The 21,007-nt window shown below is 40.7% G+C and overlaps 1 protein-coding gene across 1 annotated transcript in view; it reads right to left on the bottom strand.

The window, feature by feature from the left end:
- Positions 1 to 1,210: 1,210 nt before the first annotated feature.
- The window catches only part of ABLIM1 (actin binding LIM protein 1), a gene marked incomplete at its 3' end in the record, with an annotated part of 83,836 nt that continues 64,039 nt past the window's right edge, over positions 1,211 to 21,007 (bottom strand). The window contains exons 12-22 of the mRNA XM_080621717.1: positions 17,818 to 17,922; positions 15,554 to 15,601; positions 12,786 to 12,932; positions 10,548 to 10,639; positions 10,302 to 10,407; positions 8,389 to 8,450; positions 8,021 to 8,081; positions 7,055 to 7,062; positions 5,929 to 6,003; positions 2,591 to 2,671; positions 1,211 to 1,324 (exon numbers count right to left, since the gene is read on the bottom strand). Of these exons, the coding sequence (XP_080477843.1) occupies positions 1,211 to 1,324; positions 2,591 to 2,671; positions 5,929 to 6,003; positions 7,055 to 7,062; positions 8,021 to 8,081; positions 8,389 to 8,450; positions 10,302 to 10,407; positions 10,548 to 10,639; positions 12,786 to 12,932; positions 15,554 to 15,601; positions 17,818 to 17,922 (899 nt within the window). The remainder of the gene's footprint in view (positions 1,325 to 2,590; positions 2,672 to 5,928; positions 6,004 to 7,054; positions 7,063 to 8,020; positions 8,082 to 8,388; positions 8,451 to 10,301; positions 10,408 to 10,547; positions 10,640 to 12,785; positions 12,933 to 15,553; positions 15,602 to 17,817; positions 17,923 to 21,007) is intronic.

The following is a 21,007-nucleotide window of genomic DNA, read 5'->3' as shown; positions in this document are numbered from 1 at the left end:
CCAAGCACAAGTGAAAAACTACATTAACTAAAAGGAGTGCTTGGCCCCATGCACTGTGCCATATTGACAACAGCAACTGCAGTTTAATCAAAAAGCCTCTATTGGCAGAGCATGGCACCTTGATGGTACCTTTTAATTCATAAACATTCCTCCCTAAGAGGGACGAATTTGCGTGTTAGCTTGCAGAGAACCGTCTTCCCTGCTGATGGACAATCCTACAACTCCACTGCAGTCTGAGCTGTACTAGTAAATACCAGCAGGGAGTCTGTCCTGAAATCTCTGGGTGTGAACCAGGGCACACTTAAAAAAGCATTTTCTCACTCTGTCACTCCCACCCCCATCCACCCATCTCCTGAACTAAACGACAAGAAAACTGACTCTTCTCCATCATTCCCATTACTTAAGTGAACTTATTCAAAGGACTGGTTAAACTCCGGCCCTATTAATTCAAGCAGAAAGTGTGGAAGAGGGAAGACTGACAACAGACACGGCAATTCACTTCCTACATCCTAGCAAATATATACAAGTACAAGGAGTCCATTTTCCAGAAGTTCAACAGGTATGTACTGTAAGTGAGCAGAGCGCCCGCCTTTGCAGATGGTATCACACAAAGAAGATGTCAATTAAGAAACAGTTGTGTGAAAGACTTAAATGTGACCATGTGGATAAGTTATAAAGGGCTTCTCCTTCACTTCAGAGCATCTATCTTCCTCTCCATATATATACACACATATGTACACATACATACACGCACACACAGATAGATGGATAGATATAAATACATGTGTGCACACACGCAAACAGGCATACATATATATATTTTTATATATATATATATATTCTTTTCCAGTTCTTGGAGTTGTTACAACTACTTTAGTCTACAAGGCATCCTAAGGGCACTTCCTGGCTCTAGCAATAAAGTCCATCGTATTGTGGAGAAAAGTAAAGGGAATATCATTGAGGGAGAAGAACAAAACAGTTTCCTATCTTGGATAATACCATGTAACAGGTCAACACCTCAAACTATCATTGTTGTTTCTGAGCGCTGTGTTCCAGGAGGGCAAACGTTCATCTTGTTCAATTGCTGTGTACAGAGGTGCTGCTATGTGATTTTCCCTTTTTGGTGGATAAGTAGTTGCTTCCAAATAGTTTGGACTGCATGACACAATATCCTTTGCATCATTGTTTTGTTGGTTTGTTTAAGGGGAGATTAAAAGAGTTTGGCTTTTTTCTTCATGTCGTTGCGTCGCCAGAGAGGTAACTTGTCAAACTCCTGTATCGTCATGCCAAATATTTCTTGGAAAACTTCAGGAGCTAAGTGACGCTTTAAAATAGAAAATAAAAAGACACAAAAAAAAAAAAAAAAAAAGAGGAGAAAAGGCAATGGTCAGTCACAGCCAAAGAGACACAAGAGGAGATAGGAATGCCTTAGGGATTTCGTGTCACTGAATAAGAGCCATTGCAGGAAATAATAATGCTTTGGCTTTCAAGTCCTCATAAACTCAAGTGCCCGATCAATCAATATAATTTTGCAATTGGTTAAGTCTGAGAAGTTTACAGAGGAAATTGAAAGAACTATTTCAGCTGCTGAATAAGCAAGAGACAAAAAGTTGTCTGAAGTCACCCAACCAGCAGCGATAGACAGAGAACAAAACCAGGCTTTAGTCTAGCTTACATGTGGAGGCTCAAACAGACACTGGGTTTCAGGAGAGCTTTGCAGAAGGGCTGCAGGTTGACATGCTACATTCAAAATTATGAGAAGGAAGATGTCAGGCCAGGCTAATTGTCCAGCACATTTCTCTACAGACAATGAAACATTTCTTGATGTTGTCATGTGCACAAGTTACTTCTTGTTCAGCCACTTTAGAGTGCACTGGAAGGGGAAGTGCCTCTGTTTGGCAGTAACGTATTACAGCATGGAAATCTGATTAGTGATCACATATCTACTAGTCTAAACATGTATAAATGGTTACTTACCCAATTTTTTTGTGGCCCCTTCCATTCATCTTCACAGGAGATTAGCTAACTACAAATGACTTTAACATCCCCAGCCTTACACTGGGCTGCTTAAATCTTTCTAACCCACAAAGTTGTAAACAGTTTTTATTTGTTGGCAGAAATTGAAATCCTCATATTTTTCGGTATCAGCCAGTCTAACTAACTCACAGGACTCAGGGGTGAGTTAAAGAAAGTTAGACTTTTGATCCTCAAGGATAGCTGGGGCTGACTCTTAACTGAGAGATGATCCAAGAGCAAACAAGGTATTGCTCCATTCCAATATGGATCCTAGGACTACAAAACATCAAACTTGGGCTTTTAACAATTTACAAGTACATAATTAACTCCCTGAAAACACAGCGGGGTTGTGAGCAGCTCAGTCCATGAGCAGGGAGACAAAGATGTGGGACTCCTGGCCCAGCACTGTTCATGGAGATGCAGCTGCTTCCTCCCCCTGTCTCCTCTTTCCCTGCTTAGTGCTGAGAAATCTTCCCAGTCTAACAAGGACCCACTCTTCAATGTTTGAGCTTTCAAGTGTGCAACAACAAACAACTTCAGCAGGAAAGAGCATTTAGGAACTTGCTTCTCTTACCTCGAGCCTGGTTCTGTCTACATCTTTTAGTATTTTATTTCGCCCTCTGTTGGTCACCATGAGTATTTCATATGGAAAAATCTGTTAACAATGTATAAAAGGGGGAAAAAGAGATGCATTTATATTCTAAAGCAGAAAGAACAAAACGTGACATCGCAAGAACTTGTTTAGTACCAAACTGCCTCATACTGTACTCGGTACTTCCCCACCCCACCTATTTTTACGGTGCATCTAATACATTGGCTGACTTTAGTCAGAGTCCTCCCTAGTCAGTATACTTTCTCACCCATCAATGTATAAGTTTATTAAGGCAAAAGTATTTGTCACTCATTGGTCTAACCGGCTGCCAAAGTGTGGACAGCTCTAAGGAAACAGACCCTTAGTGGACTTTTAAAAGATGAAACAGATGAAAGTACATAAAAAAGGAAGCAACTCTGAATAAGCAAGATATTAACTCATGGGGGCCACTGCATTCAGCTGCATTCATCACATGATTTTCTTTGCCCTTCTGGGTAGTTAAGAATTCAAACAACTGCTTGCTGTGGTTGCTGGCTGTGCATACTTACATGGATTAAAGGAGATACTTTTGTAGATATATTTGTCTTATGCACTTTCATCTGCTTCAGAAGAGTAAGTGTCCAGCACATCTCCCATTAACATTTCCCTTGATTTCCCTTTACATTGCAAAGAATGTCCAGAACTTACACATATCAGTTACAGGCCAATAATGAATTCTTGAATGCACAAATGATTTTACTTTTGGTTTATGTGTACAGGTTCTTTGTTTGAAGTGTTTACTGTCAGTGGGTCTCCAGTCTAATCCAAGAGAAGCAATGCTGCTTAGAAAGGCTTTCTGAAAACCATGTGCCTTAGAATCAGTTTCTGGAATTATCCCTGGCCTGGCAAATAAAAGCCTGGCTTAGGTCTCTTTGCCTTGGGCAGATGCTTCCATAAATGCGTGGAATGACACAGAAGAGCTCATGTTCCATTCGACAGAGTCTCTCTATAGCCCTTCTCATTGCATGCCTCTGCTGAGTAGGAAAACAGCATTCCCAGACTCCTCGTCCAACCCCTACTGAAGTTCTTCTGCAGACTTCAGTGGTGACTGGCTCAGCCTTTACTGTTATTGATGGGTCTTGTTTTACTTGCCCACTGGGAACAAGAATGAGACCACCAAAATCCTCCTGGAGACATAACTATATATAAGAACCAAATGCTCTTAATGACATTATTTTAACATCGGAAGAAATTCCACTTAACCGATGTTGGTGCAGCACGAGGCCATTAAGTTCATTTTATTGTCAACAATTATCCCAATGAACTTCTCAGAAATATAATAAATAAGATTCAGGCATCAGTGAACACACCACTGAGTTTATTGTAAGTAGGAATAATTTAAATGACGTGTGCTTACATACCAATTGTAAGATACGGTTCTTAGGAGATTCTGACATCGTCACAATTGTACAATTAAGTCTATTACTTGGAATTACATTGTGTGTGTCTGATACTGGAAACGGCTACCATTACCATATACAGCATTATAGGAAACTAAAATGTAAGTTTTCATATTAAAACAGGCAGAGTTTAAGTCAAGATCTATGGTCATAGGTACATTTTATATTCAGATATTCACAAGAAGGCGTATCTCAACCTGGGGTGGCAGGATGCACAAATTCTGTCCTTTCTGGAGACCATTTGGAAAGATTTGGTCATTCTTAAGTTTACTTATTTTCACTTTTCACATGTTTCATGCTGACTTTTTACTTTATCAGGTTTAAATTAGTGTTGGACCATTGACGTGAATAAACATACTGCCAATTCACACATGCTGAAGGTCTGCCATCACCTTTATAATCATCAACAGGGAGTGACCTATTATCTTATGAACATTCCCATCAATTTCATCACTAATAATACTGACAGAATTTGTCACCCAAAATACCATTCCAAATCATTGGGCGCATCAACAGCAGTGGTGGCTGTAAGAATTTCTATTGCACTGAAAGAGAAATTATTTGGAGTAAAATGCAGTAACTCAGGAGTTGGGGATGTCACCAAGGTCTTATGTATATAATATATAAAAACACTTGTAAATATACATCACGCTGGGGTCTCAGCTTATAAAGCTGTGGTTATTGCCTTATACAGTTTGTCTGGAGGTGACTCGGAAGCACAAATAGTCATTTGGTTTGCAAAAGAGCTCCTCAACTGCAGAAATGCTGATCTTTGTAACTGGCAAAATCATGATTTCTTGGAAGGTTCACCAGCAATAAAGTTGCAAGATTTGAAACACAGCCCTGGTTGAATCCCCTCTGTATATTATGTTAATTTTTGACTCAGATATCTCTAGACAGAGCTGCAAAAGCATTTGCATTAATAACTTAAATTACAGTCAGCTCACATTGCCTCTTTTCCAATAAATGTCCTGAAGAATTTCTTTTCTAGGGAATTCAACATTATCGAAAGGTGTAAGGCTAACACTTCTGAGAGCTAAAGAACAGATCCAGAGAGACATGTATCTTTATATATATGTCTATATATAGATCCATATATATGTTCCAGTACTTAAAGGGGCTGGCAACAAATCTGGAGAGTGACTTCTCACAGGGCATGTAGAGATAGGACACAGGGGAATGGCTTTAAACTGAAAGAGGGGAGACTGAGATGAGCTCTTAGGCAGAAGCTCTTCCCTGTGAGGGTGCTGAGGCGCTGGCACAGGGTGCCCAGAGAAGCTGTGGCTGCCCCATCCCTGGCAGTGTTCAAGGCCAGGTTGGACACAGGGGCTTGGAGCAAACCTGCTCTAGTGGAAGGTGTCCCTGCCCATGGCGGGGGTTGGAACTGGATGAACTTTAAGGTCCCTTCCAACCCAAACCAGTCTAGGATTCTATCTAACTTACAGTTGGAAACAAAGATCCTAGAATTGCATTAATTTTGAAATTAAGACAGCCTCAACAGTGTGTTGTGATCCACAATATCCTGCATTGGTTTTCCAGCCTGAAAGACCTGAGATTTTCCCACTGATTTTGGCCTGCTGTTTTGGCTAGTGGAAGCTTGACACAGAACTAGCTACTGAGTATCTTCAGCATCTTCATTTAGTCTCTGGAAAAGCCTCCTTAATGCCAGAAGCACACTTCTGGGCTGCCCTCAGCCTGCCTGAGTACTAACACCTGTAACAGGCAAAGTCCAGAACAAAGGGAGAGGTCCGGCACATAAGGAGCAGGGACTGAGGTAAGGTAAAGAAAAACAAGGGAACTAAGACATTTCCCATATTTTATCTGCATTTCACAGTCAAACCTTCACTGTGTTGAAGGAAAGTGAATAACATCTGCACTTGCCTTTGGCTCCAACATGTTAGGCATAGATACTCCTCTGTCCATTCTCATTCCAGGGACATGACCATCCGGAAGGGACTGCATCAGATACAGGTATACATCAGACACATAGGTTACACACACAGAGGGTAAAGGCACTCAAGTTGTGGTGAAAACAAAGGTGAATTTGCCCTGAGACTTCCTTCAAGTCTTAATATTTAGTCTTATATAGATCATTGCCATGGCTACTGTTTCTTACTTCCCTGAGGCATGCAGAGGGATACGTTGATCCTCTCTGCCACCAGAGCCTTCTGTCATTGCTAAGGCCGGTAACAGTTCCCCACTGAGTCCACCAGCATTGTCTCTACAATGGGAGAGTTTACTATGAACACAAACAGGGATAGGGTAAAAAGGTGCTTTTCTGACACAGGTACTGTTCCTAGCGAAGTAACATTTGGAGTACAATACATGGACAACTCCTCTCTCCTCCTATAATCTAATTCTCTTTCCAATTATCATGATTTTGATACATAAAAAATAATTAAACTCTCTCTTAAATCATCATTTTATATGGTGATTGAGCTGAGGAGCCAGACAGACTCAAACCATTCTGGAAAAAACAACCCTGCAGACAGTATTCGGAATAAAAGGGTTTGTATTTGCAAGCACATCTCTTACTGGCTCAACTGTGATGGCAGCACTGTAGAAACCTACTGATCAGCAGTCTTGTCTGGAGAGCAAATTCCAGAGTAGAAATGAGTTCAAGACTCCTGGTATGGGAAAAAACTGCCTCCAGAAGAGACTTTATGTACATCTCTGGGTAGGTACTAGAGAGGCTTGAAATAAATCCACCCTCAGCTGTCCAGAGAGGACTGTTACAGATAACTTATAGATCAACAGACAGTGGATTTTACAGAGCAAGTCACAGAACTGGTGGGAGCTGTCTCAACCCAGCTCTGGGGAGGTAACAAGGAGGAATCTGGCTGTGTCTGTTTTTTGTTAAGAATCTACATTGGTGATTATGCTTAAACATGCAGGAAAATCAAAGCTATTGTCTTAAGAAACCCTTCCCTGTAGCAGAAATTCAGACTTCAACAGGTAGATGCTTTTAGTTCTGGTGTCAGTTGATTGATGAAAACCCGTACTGTACCTGGAAATCTGAAAAGCAAAAGAGAAATCAGCTTTAGAGTGTGAAAGAAGAGGAACTAGTCACAATCTACCAGATAATCCTTATGTCTTCTGGTCTACCTGACTGCTCAAAATCCCACCTGATGCTCTGAGGCCAGCAACCTTCCTGCTTTTGGACTTCATAAAGAGTCAAACACTCCAAATATTGCAGCCTTTTTCATTTGAGCAGGCTTTTCATTTGGGAAAATCAAGTCACTTTGGAGGTATTAAGAGACACAAAACCATGATCAAGTAAATAAAAAGCCAACTAAAATTCAAATGTGTAGAGGAATGTTCACCTCGCCTAACCTCTGCCATCAGGTAGCTGTCTAGATTCCTCTACAAAGAGACACAACCACCAACAGAAGATGCTTGACAGTAAGGTATCTGAGATAGTTGGAAGCAATATTCCTTCGGCAATAACTAGCCTCTCCCATCCTCTCAGCTCAACCCACTTCAAAACATTAAGTCTTAAAGTTTCGTAAGTTTTATAAATACTGTTCATTTTTATTAGGCAATGACTGATACCGCATCTAGCTCAAAGTCATAATAAAAACCATTTTCAGCAACAAGGCTTAGAAGGCATTATCCTTTCTTCACTCTGGCTCATTCCTTCAGACTGTGCAGTGGATGGTAATTTTCAGAGAAAGAAAAGAGAACCCAGTACATATTCCTGATAATTGACACGTTACCTGCTTCCCGTTTGCACCAATGCTAAAGCAGTCCTTTGGCATATACAAGGATCAGCTCCACAGAGCAGATTTAGCAAAATAAACCCTATTTTTTAAGAGGCACTTACAGAGTTTAATTGTTGAGTTTACCAGAGGAAGTGCAAATGTACTGAGCAAATACAAAGTGACAACATCCACTTAAAACAAAACAGCAGAAATGATCAAACATCATCACATGTTCCGTAACGAAGCAGCATGTGAAGGCTCCTCTGCCTTACCTCTTACACCACCACTCACATCTCCATAACTGTTGTATTGACCAAAATCTGTAGACACCGGCTGCAACAGGAAAACAGGGACACGAACATAAATTTACAGTTCATGAGTTCACAAGCAGGTTGGCTTATGGGGAGAAATAAATTGCTTTAAGCCTTTTATTTCCCCTTCAACTTTCACAATGTTTGTTGCATTGCTTTCTTGCCTTTTTAACATTGTAGTTTGTGGGCAGGCAAATGAGGTTTTGTCTGACTTTGGATGGTCTTATAAGAAACTTGATCAAACTGAAAATCCAGTCCAGTTAATATGGAAATAAACACCATGGATAATTAAAGCCACCTTTTGCTTCTCAAAGTCACCATCTCCTTACCCTGTGAAGTCCATTTTTTCCATAGCCAGGGAGGGAAGAGGTTTTGGAGGCTGAAGCATGTGCTGTTGAATGAGAAAGGGAAAAATCTTTTACTGGAAATATCCCATGGAAACTCACAATCAAGAGCATTTAAGGAATCAACTAGCATAAAACCCGACAGCTAAAAGAGCTAAGCATACACATAACCAACTGAGACAGTGACTTTAAGAAACTCACATCTCAGCCCCCAAACTCATCACAAGCTTCCATACATTCTCTAAGTTACACATCATTATCATGCCATTATACATTACCCGCCACACGGTTCATTATACCCTCTGAACCTTTCATGAATTTCCTTTCTATCCTTCCTACTACAACTACTATTGCACTTATGATCCCAGCTTCTGCTGCTGCAGAAGGCCACAAGATACAGATGACTAGCACACTCCTTTCTCTCTGTATTCACATGCTTTAGCTTGCCATTTTTTGCTACAAAGGGAAAAGGCTATTAGTTTAGATCCTGAAACACTGTAATTGACAGATGTTTTGGTACTGAATTAACAGCAGAATGATCAGAATGGGCAGTGCTGAGTGAATTCAAACCAGTTTGAGAATTTGGCATTCTGATCTGAAATTATAGCTATCCTGTACACGATGTGACACTTCCGAGAACAAGGCATGATTCAACAGAGCTCTGTGCCTCCTTCTTTCACCTGAAATAAAAGTGAAATGAGGTATTTGGGGGCATTCAGTATTTGCACTGCACTCAAAAATCGCACAAGCAAGGTAAAGACAATTTGGAGATGTCAAGGGTGTGTTTTCAAATAGAGATAAGAAAATGGATGAAATAGATCATCAGCATATTCATTAATAGCACCTCTACCATTAATACAGCTCCTACAGATGAGATCCTCCATATAAAAACTCAATGTTTTGTTTTTTAAATGTTACTTTTACCACAGAAGGGCAGGGAATGTACAGCTTGAGGAACTGCTGTTGCCAGCAATAAGCACCCTTGGGAAAGGTATCACTGATTCCACCAAAGGCAACGGATGACTGCACGGATCATCACTGCAAAGAGGGATTGACTCCTCTCCAATAAAGGAGTCCTCCAAACTCTGTGAAAGTTAGTATAAAAATCATAAGCTCTGAGTTGCGCAGGTAGACTCAACAGATACACCATTACAGATAGTGAGGGAGAGGCACAGGCATTCTCTTCAAGATCATAAATAGAGGCAACACACTTATACAATAGGGAGCACTAGGAATCTTGGTTTGCTTGGGAGCCACTCCAGTGGATGACTCCAAAGAGACTCATCTTGTCCCTTCTTGGCTCGAAGCACAGCTGCTGTGCTACAATGACCAGTGGATCAAGAGAATGAAATAAAACCCCCAGACCCTTTTCTGGAGATCTGAGAAGGCCACAGATGTATATCAAAATGTGCAATGAGGCCAAGAATCTAAGCCAACAATTAATCAATGTTGCCTTTTGTGCTTTTGCTGTATTCTTTTGGAACGCAATCAAAATGTCAGCCAAGGCCAAAACATTGGTTGTGTTTGGAATATGCAGCCCCACTGGTAAATGTTACGGATTTCAGCATGTTATTGTAATTTAATAACCCAGCCTATTGGCATGTGTGTGATGTGACAGTCACCAAATGTTTTACTGCATTCCTTATCTAGATTAGAAAATCTCTCTCCTCAAAATTGCCTGAAAATCCTCAACCTCATATTTCTTCTAAGAAAGAAACAGCCATGAGAATCCTCCCCCCACCAAAACCAGCTAATGAATTAGGCCACTCTTTCAAGGGAGAATACAGCATATATACATATCAAGCAGTCTTCCCAGTGGTTTCTATTCTGGGAAGCTGCTTGATGTGTGTATATGTGGTGTTCACTATTCACTGTTCATTATCAGCTTTATTGCCTACATGAATTACCTGGAGAATCATAACGACTGGCAGAAAGGGCTGATCTATCACGACTCTCCTTTTCCATCTCTTCTTTCAGTATCAATTGTCCCAGACCAGAGTTGAGCTACAAATGGCAATTAAAAAAAACCCAGTAAAATCAATAAAATAAAGCTGATCAAGTGTTAGTAGTAACTGCTTACAGAAAACAAAGGGGCGCTTTTGGGGTGGTGTTCAGAAACAGCATGAAGACAAGCTTATAACCACCTTCATGAGCTGCTCCTCCTGCAGCTGCCGGCGTCTCTGTAGTTCCTCATCATCTTCCTCTCTTCCACTTGATCTGCGTCTCATGTCAGCTCCTGCTTCCATAAAACCACAGTACAGAGAGAGCTTTGTGTCTCAGTTCAACCGCAGCTTGGAGATTTCAATGCTAGTTTATTACTGAGTAAACAAAGTCGTATTTTCTTGCAGACTCAAAAGACTTCTTGAACACTCACTTTTAATAAAACTCACTCAGACAGCCTGCCCTATGGCTATCAGGCTTCTTGTAAAATTAAAAAGTACTTAAACTGCACATGAGTTCCAAACCAAGCTACAGTCCTGGATAAAACTGCCATGGATCAATAAACTGATAAAAGGAACTCAGATTGCCAGTCCTGGAAACATGGGATTTAATGGCACCAGTAACTGTATCAGAGGCTGAAAACATTAAGTCTAATTTACATTTAAACTTTTATCTAGACTCAGAAAAGCAAATCAGAAGTAACATTTCAAATGGAAAATTAAACTACGTTAATATTCTAAATGGCCACTCGCATTTGGAATAAACAAGGTTTTAGCCTAAAATGAAGCAAACTAATTTGATCCATTGAATAAAGCTCAATTTGGTTAAGACACAGGTGCTCTACATTTTAGTTCCTTACTTTGTATTGAACAATCTTTATTTTCTTGGACATTCTTGAGAAATAGTCCTATTTGGACACCAAGACACTTCCATGACTACACAGAATATGACATTACTGCAAGAATTAGGACAGCAGTTCTACCTTTTTCCACACAGGCTGTAGCCTGATATAGTTATTCACCAACTCCATGCTAGACAAACTCAGTGCTTTATTTGAATGAAAACTAAATTTTGCAGCTATAGTATCAGAAGGTGTCTATCAATTAAATGTTTTGTACAGCAGTGTTAAATTGATGCTGATATGGAGAGAGAGAAAGCTATAGCGAAATTGCTTGTATTGAGGTTATTATTCTGTTTGGTATCTCAGGCTTTTGCAAGACTTTTCATTACAATAGCAATAAAACTCCTTTTTGGCAGCTGAGCTCATTCTAGCTCTGTAAGAAAATACTCGGACAAGCTGAAAAACCTGGGGCTTGTGGGTTTGGTTGTTAACCTTGTACGATGCCTTCTTATCTATGAATATGTCCATGAGCACATTTTTACCTTTACAGTTTCCAAACCGTCCTGTTTAGTCTCTCAGGTGCAACAATATTACCTGATGGACAATATCGAAAGCAGTTTGACTGGAAACCATTAAGAGTTGTCATCCGCTGCCCAGAGACTGAGCTGAGAGCCAAAATTTCCAACAAAGGCTCCACCTTAGACACACATCACAATAATGCTGTAGTTATCGCAAGCACTGTCAGGAGAGTTCCAAGTATGTAGATGTATTCACTGTGACTGTAATGTTTGTAAGGTTGCAGCCCTATACAAAGGACATTTTCAAAGCATTGCCACTGCAGGTGCAGCCCTTTCAATTGGCCATTGAGCTCTCCTACCCTTCTATGAAAATCCCATTGTGAGGAAAACCGTACACTCCCTCACAGAAACCTGAAACAGGCAACACCTTCAGCGTTTCAGGCATGACTTCATAAATGAATCAGGCTAGATAGGGGATTTCATGTTATAGGGGTCAATAAAAATTAACAGAGGAAAAAAATACAAAACAAAACAAAATTATGATGCACATGATTGAAGTAACAGAACATAAGACACCTCTCGTGCTACGATACAGAATAGAAATGAAAAGTCTGCAGAAACAGTAACTGAAAATCTCGACTCTTTTAGTCCGTTAATTTTTGACTTCAGTTACTGCTTTTTGTCATGAAATTTATTACGTGGTTGGAAAGAACCATATTTCCTGTGAAATACTTGCTATTAGCTTAGGACTAAAAGATTAAATAGACATTAACTGAAAGAAGTCAGGCTTGTGTGACACACTACATTTTTAAGCTCCTACACAGGAGTTCACATAATTTGCCTACAGGTTAATATCTGTGTGATCAATCCCAAAGTCCTTTAGCAAACCCTCTTCTACTTGGCCCTATTCAATAGTTCTAATTCACAGGCACTCGGAGGTCTCACCAGAAGAACTGCACTTCATGGTGAACAGCTGGAGTGAACACAAGCTTCATTCTCCATTTTTACAGCTCCAGTATTAATCTACTTTGGTTACCAGTACCTTGTAAGCCGCATCGCTTGTACCATTTGGTTTTGCATACCTATGGCTGCAAGGGAGGGAGGACCTGGCCAGTGGTCAGTCTCAATCTTTGGTATCTCGTTGGGTGCTGGTGCATGAGCTGCTGGGAACTTGGAGGACTTGATGATATCCTCGGAGGACTTGCTCTGTGCTGCCAAAGCAGCTGCATCTAGATGGCAATCAGGGAACTTAGCTATGTAATAGTATGTCAATAGTATGTCCTTATTTTGTCTAATTTTTATGCTTGACAAGAGGTTAATTTCAAAAGCAAAGCCATTTTCATGGTTTGCTTTACTAATTGCAATTTGAAGCAAAGCAGTGTCTTTCTCTTGCCAAAAGATGAGAATCAAACTTTCCTCTAGTCCCTTATTCCCACCCCCTAAATAACCCCAAATCACCTTTAGATTTTACTAGAGTTACAATGATTAGGCAAGAGTGAGAAAACTCAATCTAACAGTATTTGCCAATAACTCCTAAGGACAGCTGATTATTAACGAAGATGAAACCAGATTTATGTACTGATCTGTCTTCTCTCTAGGGCAAGGAAACAAATAGTTCAGAGAAACAGCACTAATTTTAACTCTACTGATGCTGATTATTTCCTGTGCTTCTGGGAAAAAGCTGCAAAATAAATAAAGGAATTTGAAACAAATATGTTTATTTAACCAGTGGGTATTTTCAGCTGCATGCCCTTGCTTAGTAGCATGCAGTAGTAAATGCAGATGTTAATTTATTCTGTTCTGGAGAACAGAAGGCTCCAGGGAGACCGTATAGCAACTTCTATTGGCTAAAGGGGCCAAAAACAAACCTGGAGAGGGGCTTTTGACAAGGCCCTTTATGAAAAGGACAAGGTGAAATGCCTTTAAACTGAAAGAGGGGAGATTTACATCAGATATTAGGAACAAGTTCTTCCCTTTGAGGGTGTTGAGGGGCTGGCATAGGTTGCCCAAAGCAGCTGTGGCTGCCCCATCCCTGGCAGTGTTCAAGGCCAGGTTGGATGGGGTTTGGAGCAACCTGCTCTAGTGGAAGGTGTCCCTGCCCATGGCAGGGGGTTGGAACTGGATGAGCTTTAAGGTGCCTTCCAACCCAAACCATTCTATGATTCTATGATTAATGTGGCAGGGAAAGACACTTGCAATGAAATGAACCTCACCAATATGTGGATGCCCCCTCAGCAGTGAGGCATCCACACAGGATTCCAGCCTAAGTCAGAGCCTCTTAAAAGCACATGAGGATGTGCATTATGGCTTTCACTTCATGACATTAAAAAAAATCAATCCAATAGGATTCAATTTACATTAAAAAGAGACTTAATTACCCCTTATCTGCAAACTGTTAGCTCAAATCACCTTCTCCTATATGAAGCTATTGTATACAAGCAAAGATTCTGGACTTTTTCTTCATCTTTTTTTTTTTTTTTTAGGAGAAATACATCTGTTAATGAAGTGAGCCACTGTGTGGCTCATCCAGCACTTTCAGGGTAGTTTAGGAACAGCAGTATTAGGATTAATTGGGAATTCTGAGCAGTTTATGATGGGGAAACTCTAAGCACAATCGCAGGTATTGAAGAAGCTGGTCAGAGTTTACAAAAGCATGACTTCAAACAGTACTTACGTATTAGAATTGATGATGTCAGTGGTTAAACATTCACATGTTAATGGGAGGTGAGAAGACACATTAAAACCATAAAAATAAACAGAAATAATGTTAAGACTTTTCCAAAATGAGCATATGGTTTGAAAATTAAAACACAAAGAGGAAAAACCCCTCATGTAATACCACAGCACTGTTATTTGCAACCCTTACTCCTAACTACAGAATGGACTTTTCTGAGCTTTCCTAATCGTCGCAGCTCAATGGCTCTCAGCCAACTGTTCATCTAAACCCTGTAGAACTGCTGATTTGCCACTTAACCCTAAATGCATTTCATTGGATAAAGGGTTTGCAAAGGGCTGCAGACTGAAAGCCTTTAAAAAGTAGAGTCATCCATCTGTCACCACATTACATCAAAATCATCTATTCAAAGCTTCCTGTTGACAGCAGAAGGGCAGAGTGAACGCACCCCACTAAAACCAGGACCTTGCTGTGCAGTACTAAAGATGGGCAAGGCAGTGGGCTTCTGCCATTGTTGTTACTTCAGGCTTGCTCTAACAATGTTTACACTGAAAACCTTAAAACACAAACACTGCTGTCCAACTTGGAACTCAAACAGCTGGGAAAACAAGCACAGCATCTACCTGAGCTGTATGACAGGGCTTGAGAATCCCATTAGCCCTGTCAGTGACAAATCAACATATCATCTGTGATAATTAATATTATCATATCTTATTTAAAGCCAGAAATACATTTGGAATTCCAGACTCTTAATGGCATCTAATGACATCTTTGCTGTTAAATTGTTGTTCTTTGTCAGTTTAAAATAAGGAAATTCCATGAAGTCCCTGTCAGAGAACAGTCTGTTGTTAATCCATTTAACATGATCAGTACCTGTATTCTGAAAATATAAACTTAAAGAAGTGAAATACAGGAAGGCATCATAATGCTAAAGAGACAGCGAAATCCCTGTTAATGGCAGTTCTGCCATTAATATCAACGTGGCCAAAATTTAAACCATATGGTTCAAATGAAACAACATGCTTTAAAACAATCACTCAGCAGGACATGCAATAACAGCTGTTTCAAGCTTGGGCTACTGAGTTTTTAGGCTTACAAAGTAACAAATGAATGCTTTTCACTAGTCTGCTTGCCTTTTAATTGAAGTTTGGAAATAAAAAGGGAAAGATCATTTACCATGTTGTTTGTAGATGGGAGGTTTTCTGTAGATGTTGACACCTTGATCTGTGAAATCAAGAAAGCAAAATGGGAATATGAAAACCATTTCAGTTGTAGACACAGGTAACTCCTACACTAAAATGACAGACAGACCAAACCAAGGATGCAGCAGAAGAAAAACGCAGAAAGCTATTTCTAATATTAGACAAAACCATAAAAAAACCCCACATAAGAACGAGTGAAAGTCAAAGACATGTGGCATGAAGTCCTTTGGAGCTGAGTCTGTAACATGTAGATGCTTCCAAGTCACGATCCATTAATTTTAAGCATTCAGAAGATTACCAGTGGGATAAAAGTCAGAAGAGATGCAAACAAGCAAGACATTTCAATGGTGAAGATAGATGCCATTTGGGGAAAACCATCCCAAAGAACTTGTGTGGAAAATTGTGCTTCAGTCACAACAGCTCAATTTTCTTTCCAACTGGCTGGCTGGCTTGAGCAGAGGAGAATGCAGTGAGCTTGCAGTTCACTTCAAAATCCAGAGAACAAAATAGCTGTCTGATACACTGTTTTGAACAGTCAACCACAGCTATACTTCAGTGAGTCAAAGGGATGCTTTATGCAGTGCTGATATAGCACTAATTCTCAAACCACAAGATTTTATTTCTCTTTCATATTTCTTTAATGTAGGACCCACCATATTGCTCATTATCAATGGAAATCAGAACCAAAACACTTCCCAGAACTCTAATGCAGTCATCTAGAGCATGTCTAAAAGATACCATATTCTACAAATAATAATCTAAGACAGGAATCGGTTCATTCCAAGCCAACACTTCATGTGTTCAGCACAACTCGTACACAAAAGTTAATCCAAATCAGTGCTACACTGCAAAAATCTGACAAAATCTTATTAGAAGACCAAAATGAGCTTCTGGGAACTAGAAAATAAATGTCAGAAACCCATTTTGCTACTTTATACTGCCTGAAAAAGCTTTTCAGTGACATTAGAATGGAAGATGAGAAAGTGTTTTAGAATCGCAGATCCAATTGCTACAAGAGACAACTGAGCCTTTGGCATTAAGGAAAGCTAACCCTAAAAATCTATTGTAACAGAGGCAAATCTTACCCTTTAGAACTCTACATCCTTGACTAAACAAGCAAATTCACTGCATACAAAGACACTTAGGTGTTTCCTTGTTGTTAGTGGTCTGTTTTGGCTACTTGACCAGTGAATAGGTACAAACATCACAGGGGCGGTCATGCTGAACTTTTGCGCACATCTATAGCTGGAAGCTGTAAGGGGATAGGAGCACAGCTCCTTCTGTGGTTGCACTGCTCCAGCTGGAGGACACTCTCCCACCATGCTAGAAGTATTACTCAAAGCTCTTCATGCAAGTGCATTTTAGCTTACGCAAGTCCAAATGAGCCAGGTTAGCTTAAGCAGTTAAACCAGCCTACCTTAGCCAAGCTAGGTCACACTGACTGAAAGGGAAGTTCCCACTAACAGCTTATCTGCCAGGAAAGAAGGAACAGCAGTAATCTCTGGCAGTGCAAAGGGACACTAGACTGAAGGGGACCTGAAGAATCAGCTAGCAACTGATGCAATCAAAAGATGCATGTCCACAACCCTCAGGTCATACATTCTCATCCCATCAAAATCCAAGATAGATCATCTCAGAGGCTGGAAGAGCTGTGCTGCTCACTTCAAAACAGACTGCCCTTTATAGAGAGGACATCCTAAGGCATACATATCCTTGTGTATTTGCAGGTTTCTAAGGACACCAAACCATTGCACAAAACAAGAAACATCCTCATCTGCTTTAAGAAAGGGAACACTAGAACTGTTGGGTTCAAGACTGAATCAAGTCACAACAATCTGAATGAACAACATGTAATGGCTCAGTGGTCAACTCTTTTCTACACGTGAATCAAAACCAACTCCTCCAAAGTTACCAAAGTTATGCCAGTGTTCAACTGGTGCAACTGAAAGAAAAATCAAGCCTTACATAGCTCATATCTAGCTCACAGGCCATCAACACACCCTGAGAACCAAGGCACTCTAACAATGAAACGCTGACCAACAGAACAGGTACAAATCACAGTGAACCCCCCCATTTCTTAACTCACTAACTCCTTGCAGCAAGCCCAGGAGCAGTTCCAAACCCTGAGGGTGTACCCCATGGTAAACAGTGTGAAACGATGGAGACAAGACAAAAGTTACAAAGGCTACATTCTACACTGTGACAGGACACCGAGACACATACAGTGCCAGCTCCTACCTGGAACATGGAAATGTTTAGGGGCCTGAGCGTAAGTTGGAGTGAGAGGGCGGCTGTCGGGCCGGTAAGGGACAGGGGAGTTCCGACCGCTGGACGGCTCATTGCCTCCAATGAAAGAATGGAGAAAACAAAATGAGAAAAGGGAAAGCGACAAAAAAGAAAAGCAAACCCATTCAAATCAACCCCAAACAAAACTGGTGGAACCAAAACCTCCGGGGAGAAAAGAAGGTGAACCAAAAACATAAATACAAACAATAACGAGAACTGGTAGTAGCCCTGGTGATGTTTTCCCCCCCCGCCCCTGATATTCCTGCAGAGACAAAAGTTCAAGTTGAGGCTGGAGTTGAGGCGTGAGCAGCTCAGACTCATTCTGAAGGCATGCAGGCAGGAGCTGGGTGCTCGTAGCTGGTGATAGATGGGCAGCGTGGAAAAGAAGAATGGCAGGTTACTTGGCAATGGTTTAGTACAGAGATTGATATTTGGAGTTCAAAGGTGCAGACGCAGAGCACAGTAGTTGAGATGCAAACCCAAAAGGAAACCAACTTCCAAGCAGATAGAAGCAGATGCTGGCAGTTACTACAGTTCCCTAAACCAAAAGCATACAGAAGCTAGAGATGGAAAATAGCTGGTAGGTCACTTGGCCTCTATCAAAAGGTATAACTGTTCCTTACACACTCTTTCATTGGTTTAGCTCTCTGGTAGGAAATTTCTGATATGGCAAAATAATTTGTAAAGCAATGCAGCCTATCTGGTGGGGCTGGAACTATATCTTGAAGTCCTTTCCAACTCTAACCATTCCATGTTTCTATGCTGGTGCCAGCCCAAGACTGTCAATTGCCAAATTTGGCTCTGGTGACAATACTTCAGCACTGCTGAATCATCAAATCTGGATCTAATGTCTAACAATCTCAGTTCCACTTTGCACACATGGTTGGTTCCATTTGTAGGATTACTCTTACCAGGACTACTTCTTTGCCTCCTAACAACCCACCACTGCAATCCAATGGCCCTGAAAGTTCCTGTGTCTGTTAGGATGAGAGGGCTGTTAAAGAACCATGCTGGTATCAAGACTTAACAGCCAGATACCCAAACCCATGACGTGCGTGTAAGATAAAAGAATGTTGCTGCCTTTCCTTTGTGCCATTCTTCACACTAGTGCAAATTTGAACAAGCAAAAACCATCCACATGGGTGCTTGTTTTACATGGGGCTGGGCGACTACAATGGTGAAAAGTAGGGAAGCATCAAACCCCTTTCATTTTTCAGGTATGCATTAAAAAAGGTTTAAAAAACCCTAGAAAAGGTGATTAATAAATCCAGATAAGAAAAAAAAAGGGGGGGACGGACACGGACACAGGGCAAGTACAGGAGGGCTATAAAACACAACCAAAGAGAAATTGCAGGCCTCTTTCAGCTACAGGTTTCCTATAGCCCATTAGAAATCCGAAACTTTGGACTCAGCATATTTCTTATTTATATATTTAGGGTGGGTTGGTAAGGAAAGAAAAAGCTTTCTTTACACAAATTTAACTCTATTCCAGCCCAAACCAGGACAGTCTTTTACTTAATGGTCATCTGCCAATCTAAAAGGCACCAAAAGGAAGGAAATGCTCTTTGCAAACCTCGTAGACAAGAGATGTGCTAAGAGGCTTCTGCCAGTATATAACTTAATCCATCTGCACATACATGTTTTAAAACCCACATACACAGTTCAGGGGTTTGACTGTACAAACTTTATCCAGAAGAATGCACATGCAAAATTCTGTATTTACCACTTGGGTATTTTAGCCTACGTGAGTTTATGGTGGTTTTCTATTGTGGGTGCAGCAATGCACCTCTTCATTCAGTAGCAGCTATACTGGGTGCAGCGATGCTGAGCTTCTGGCCAGGTTACAGTATTTGGTAGGTTTACTAACTCTGAAAAGCAGTATGAATGATGAGTTAAAACAGTTTTGTCATATCTCAACCTATGGTCCTTTACTCATCAGTTTCAATATTGTGTCCTACTTGTCCAACTGTTGAGATACTGTGATGGTGAAACATCTAATTTGGTTAAGCTGATTTTACTTGTGTCTTTTGTTTCTATTGAGAAATTATGAGTTAATTTTCAGCACAATCATTCTTTTATGTGGAAAAAACCCCTCATCAATATTGAGATGGCTTTGAGATACAGTTAATTCTAAAATCTATAATCTTTATAGAGACATATCATTCTGCCTTTCTGCTTCCATTAGCAATTAGTATATTCAATGAAAGAGAAGAATCAAAAGGGATTTGTTGACCTGTGGACTTGTCACAATCAAGGAGTCACAAGTGCATTTTACCTGGTGGGAACTGGTAGTCAAAATGTGGGCACATTTCATTTACAATGCTTCTACACCACAACTACAAATACCCTTCTTATATCCCCCTCTGCCTCAACTAGGCATATACCAAACTAAGTGTGCTCACATCCATAGCTGTATGCTGGCTAATCTTGTATTAGGTACACAGATAATTTGTTTAGAGAGAACTGGTAATGTTATATAATGCACACACTACCAGGCAGACAATTAGCATGGTATCATCCTGCACATGATGCTTCACAGATGGCTCTGTTGGCTTTTATTTCCTGGGGTTCCTGTGCAATCTCTCTCTTCGTAATGACTCCTACTGGTACTGACAAATGACTCTCCTTTACACTTTCTAGGATGGCAGTCTCATTACCTTCAACCACTGCAGGAGGGAATGGCACATCTACTTACATTCTCATTAGGTCATCCCTGGGGAGCCCACTCTTATAACGAGGCTTAAGTGCTTCAGATGCAACTGTAAAATTACCTACAATTTATGAAATCAGTGCCAACATCTGTGGAACGTGCATATGCACACAGGAAAGCAGAGCTGCTAACCTGCCCAGACCTGCCTCCCGAGGCCTCATGGACAGCCTGCTTCCAGCTTTACATGAAAGTAGGGACTGTGGATGCTCTGAATGTGGGTTCCTTGCTGTGCCTGCACAGGAGAGTCTCTCACTATCTCAGATATGCCATAACTAGTGTTAAGTGGTAACGCCACTAAGCAACAAGAGCACTCCAGTTCGCCAACACTGTAGGAAAAAACAGTTCTCACATTGCTGGCATGAAGTTGAACAGTATGTGTGTAGGTGCTTGGGGGATGTTAAGAGAGACTGGAGTAAGTTTAAGTATAAAAAT

Source organism: Psittacula echo (genome assembly GCF_963264785.1).
Source record: "Psittacula echo genome assembly, chromosome: 6".
Classification (NCBI taxonomy): domain Eukaryota; kingdom Metazoa; phylum Chordata; class Aves; order Psittaciformes; family Psittacidae; genus Psittacula; species Psittacula echo.
Note: the sequence above shows the minus strand (reverse complement) of the source record. Positions and strands in the feature narration are given on the sequence as shown.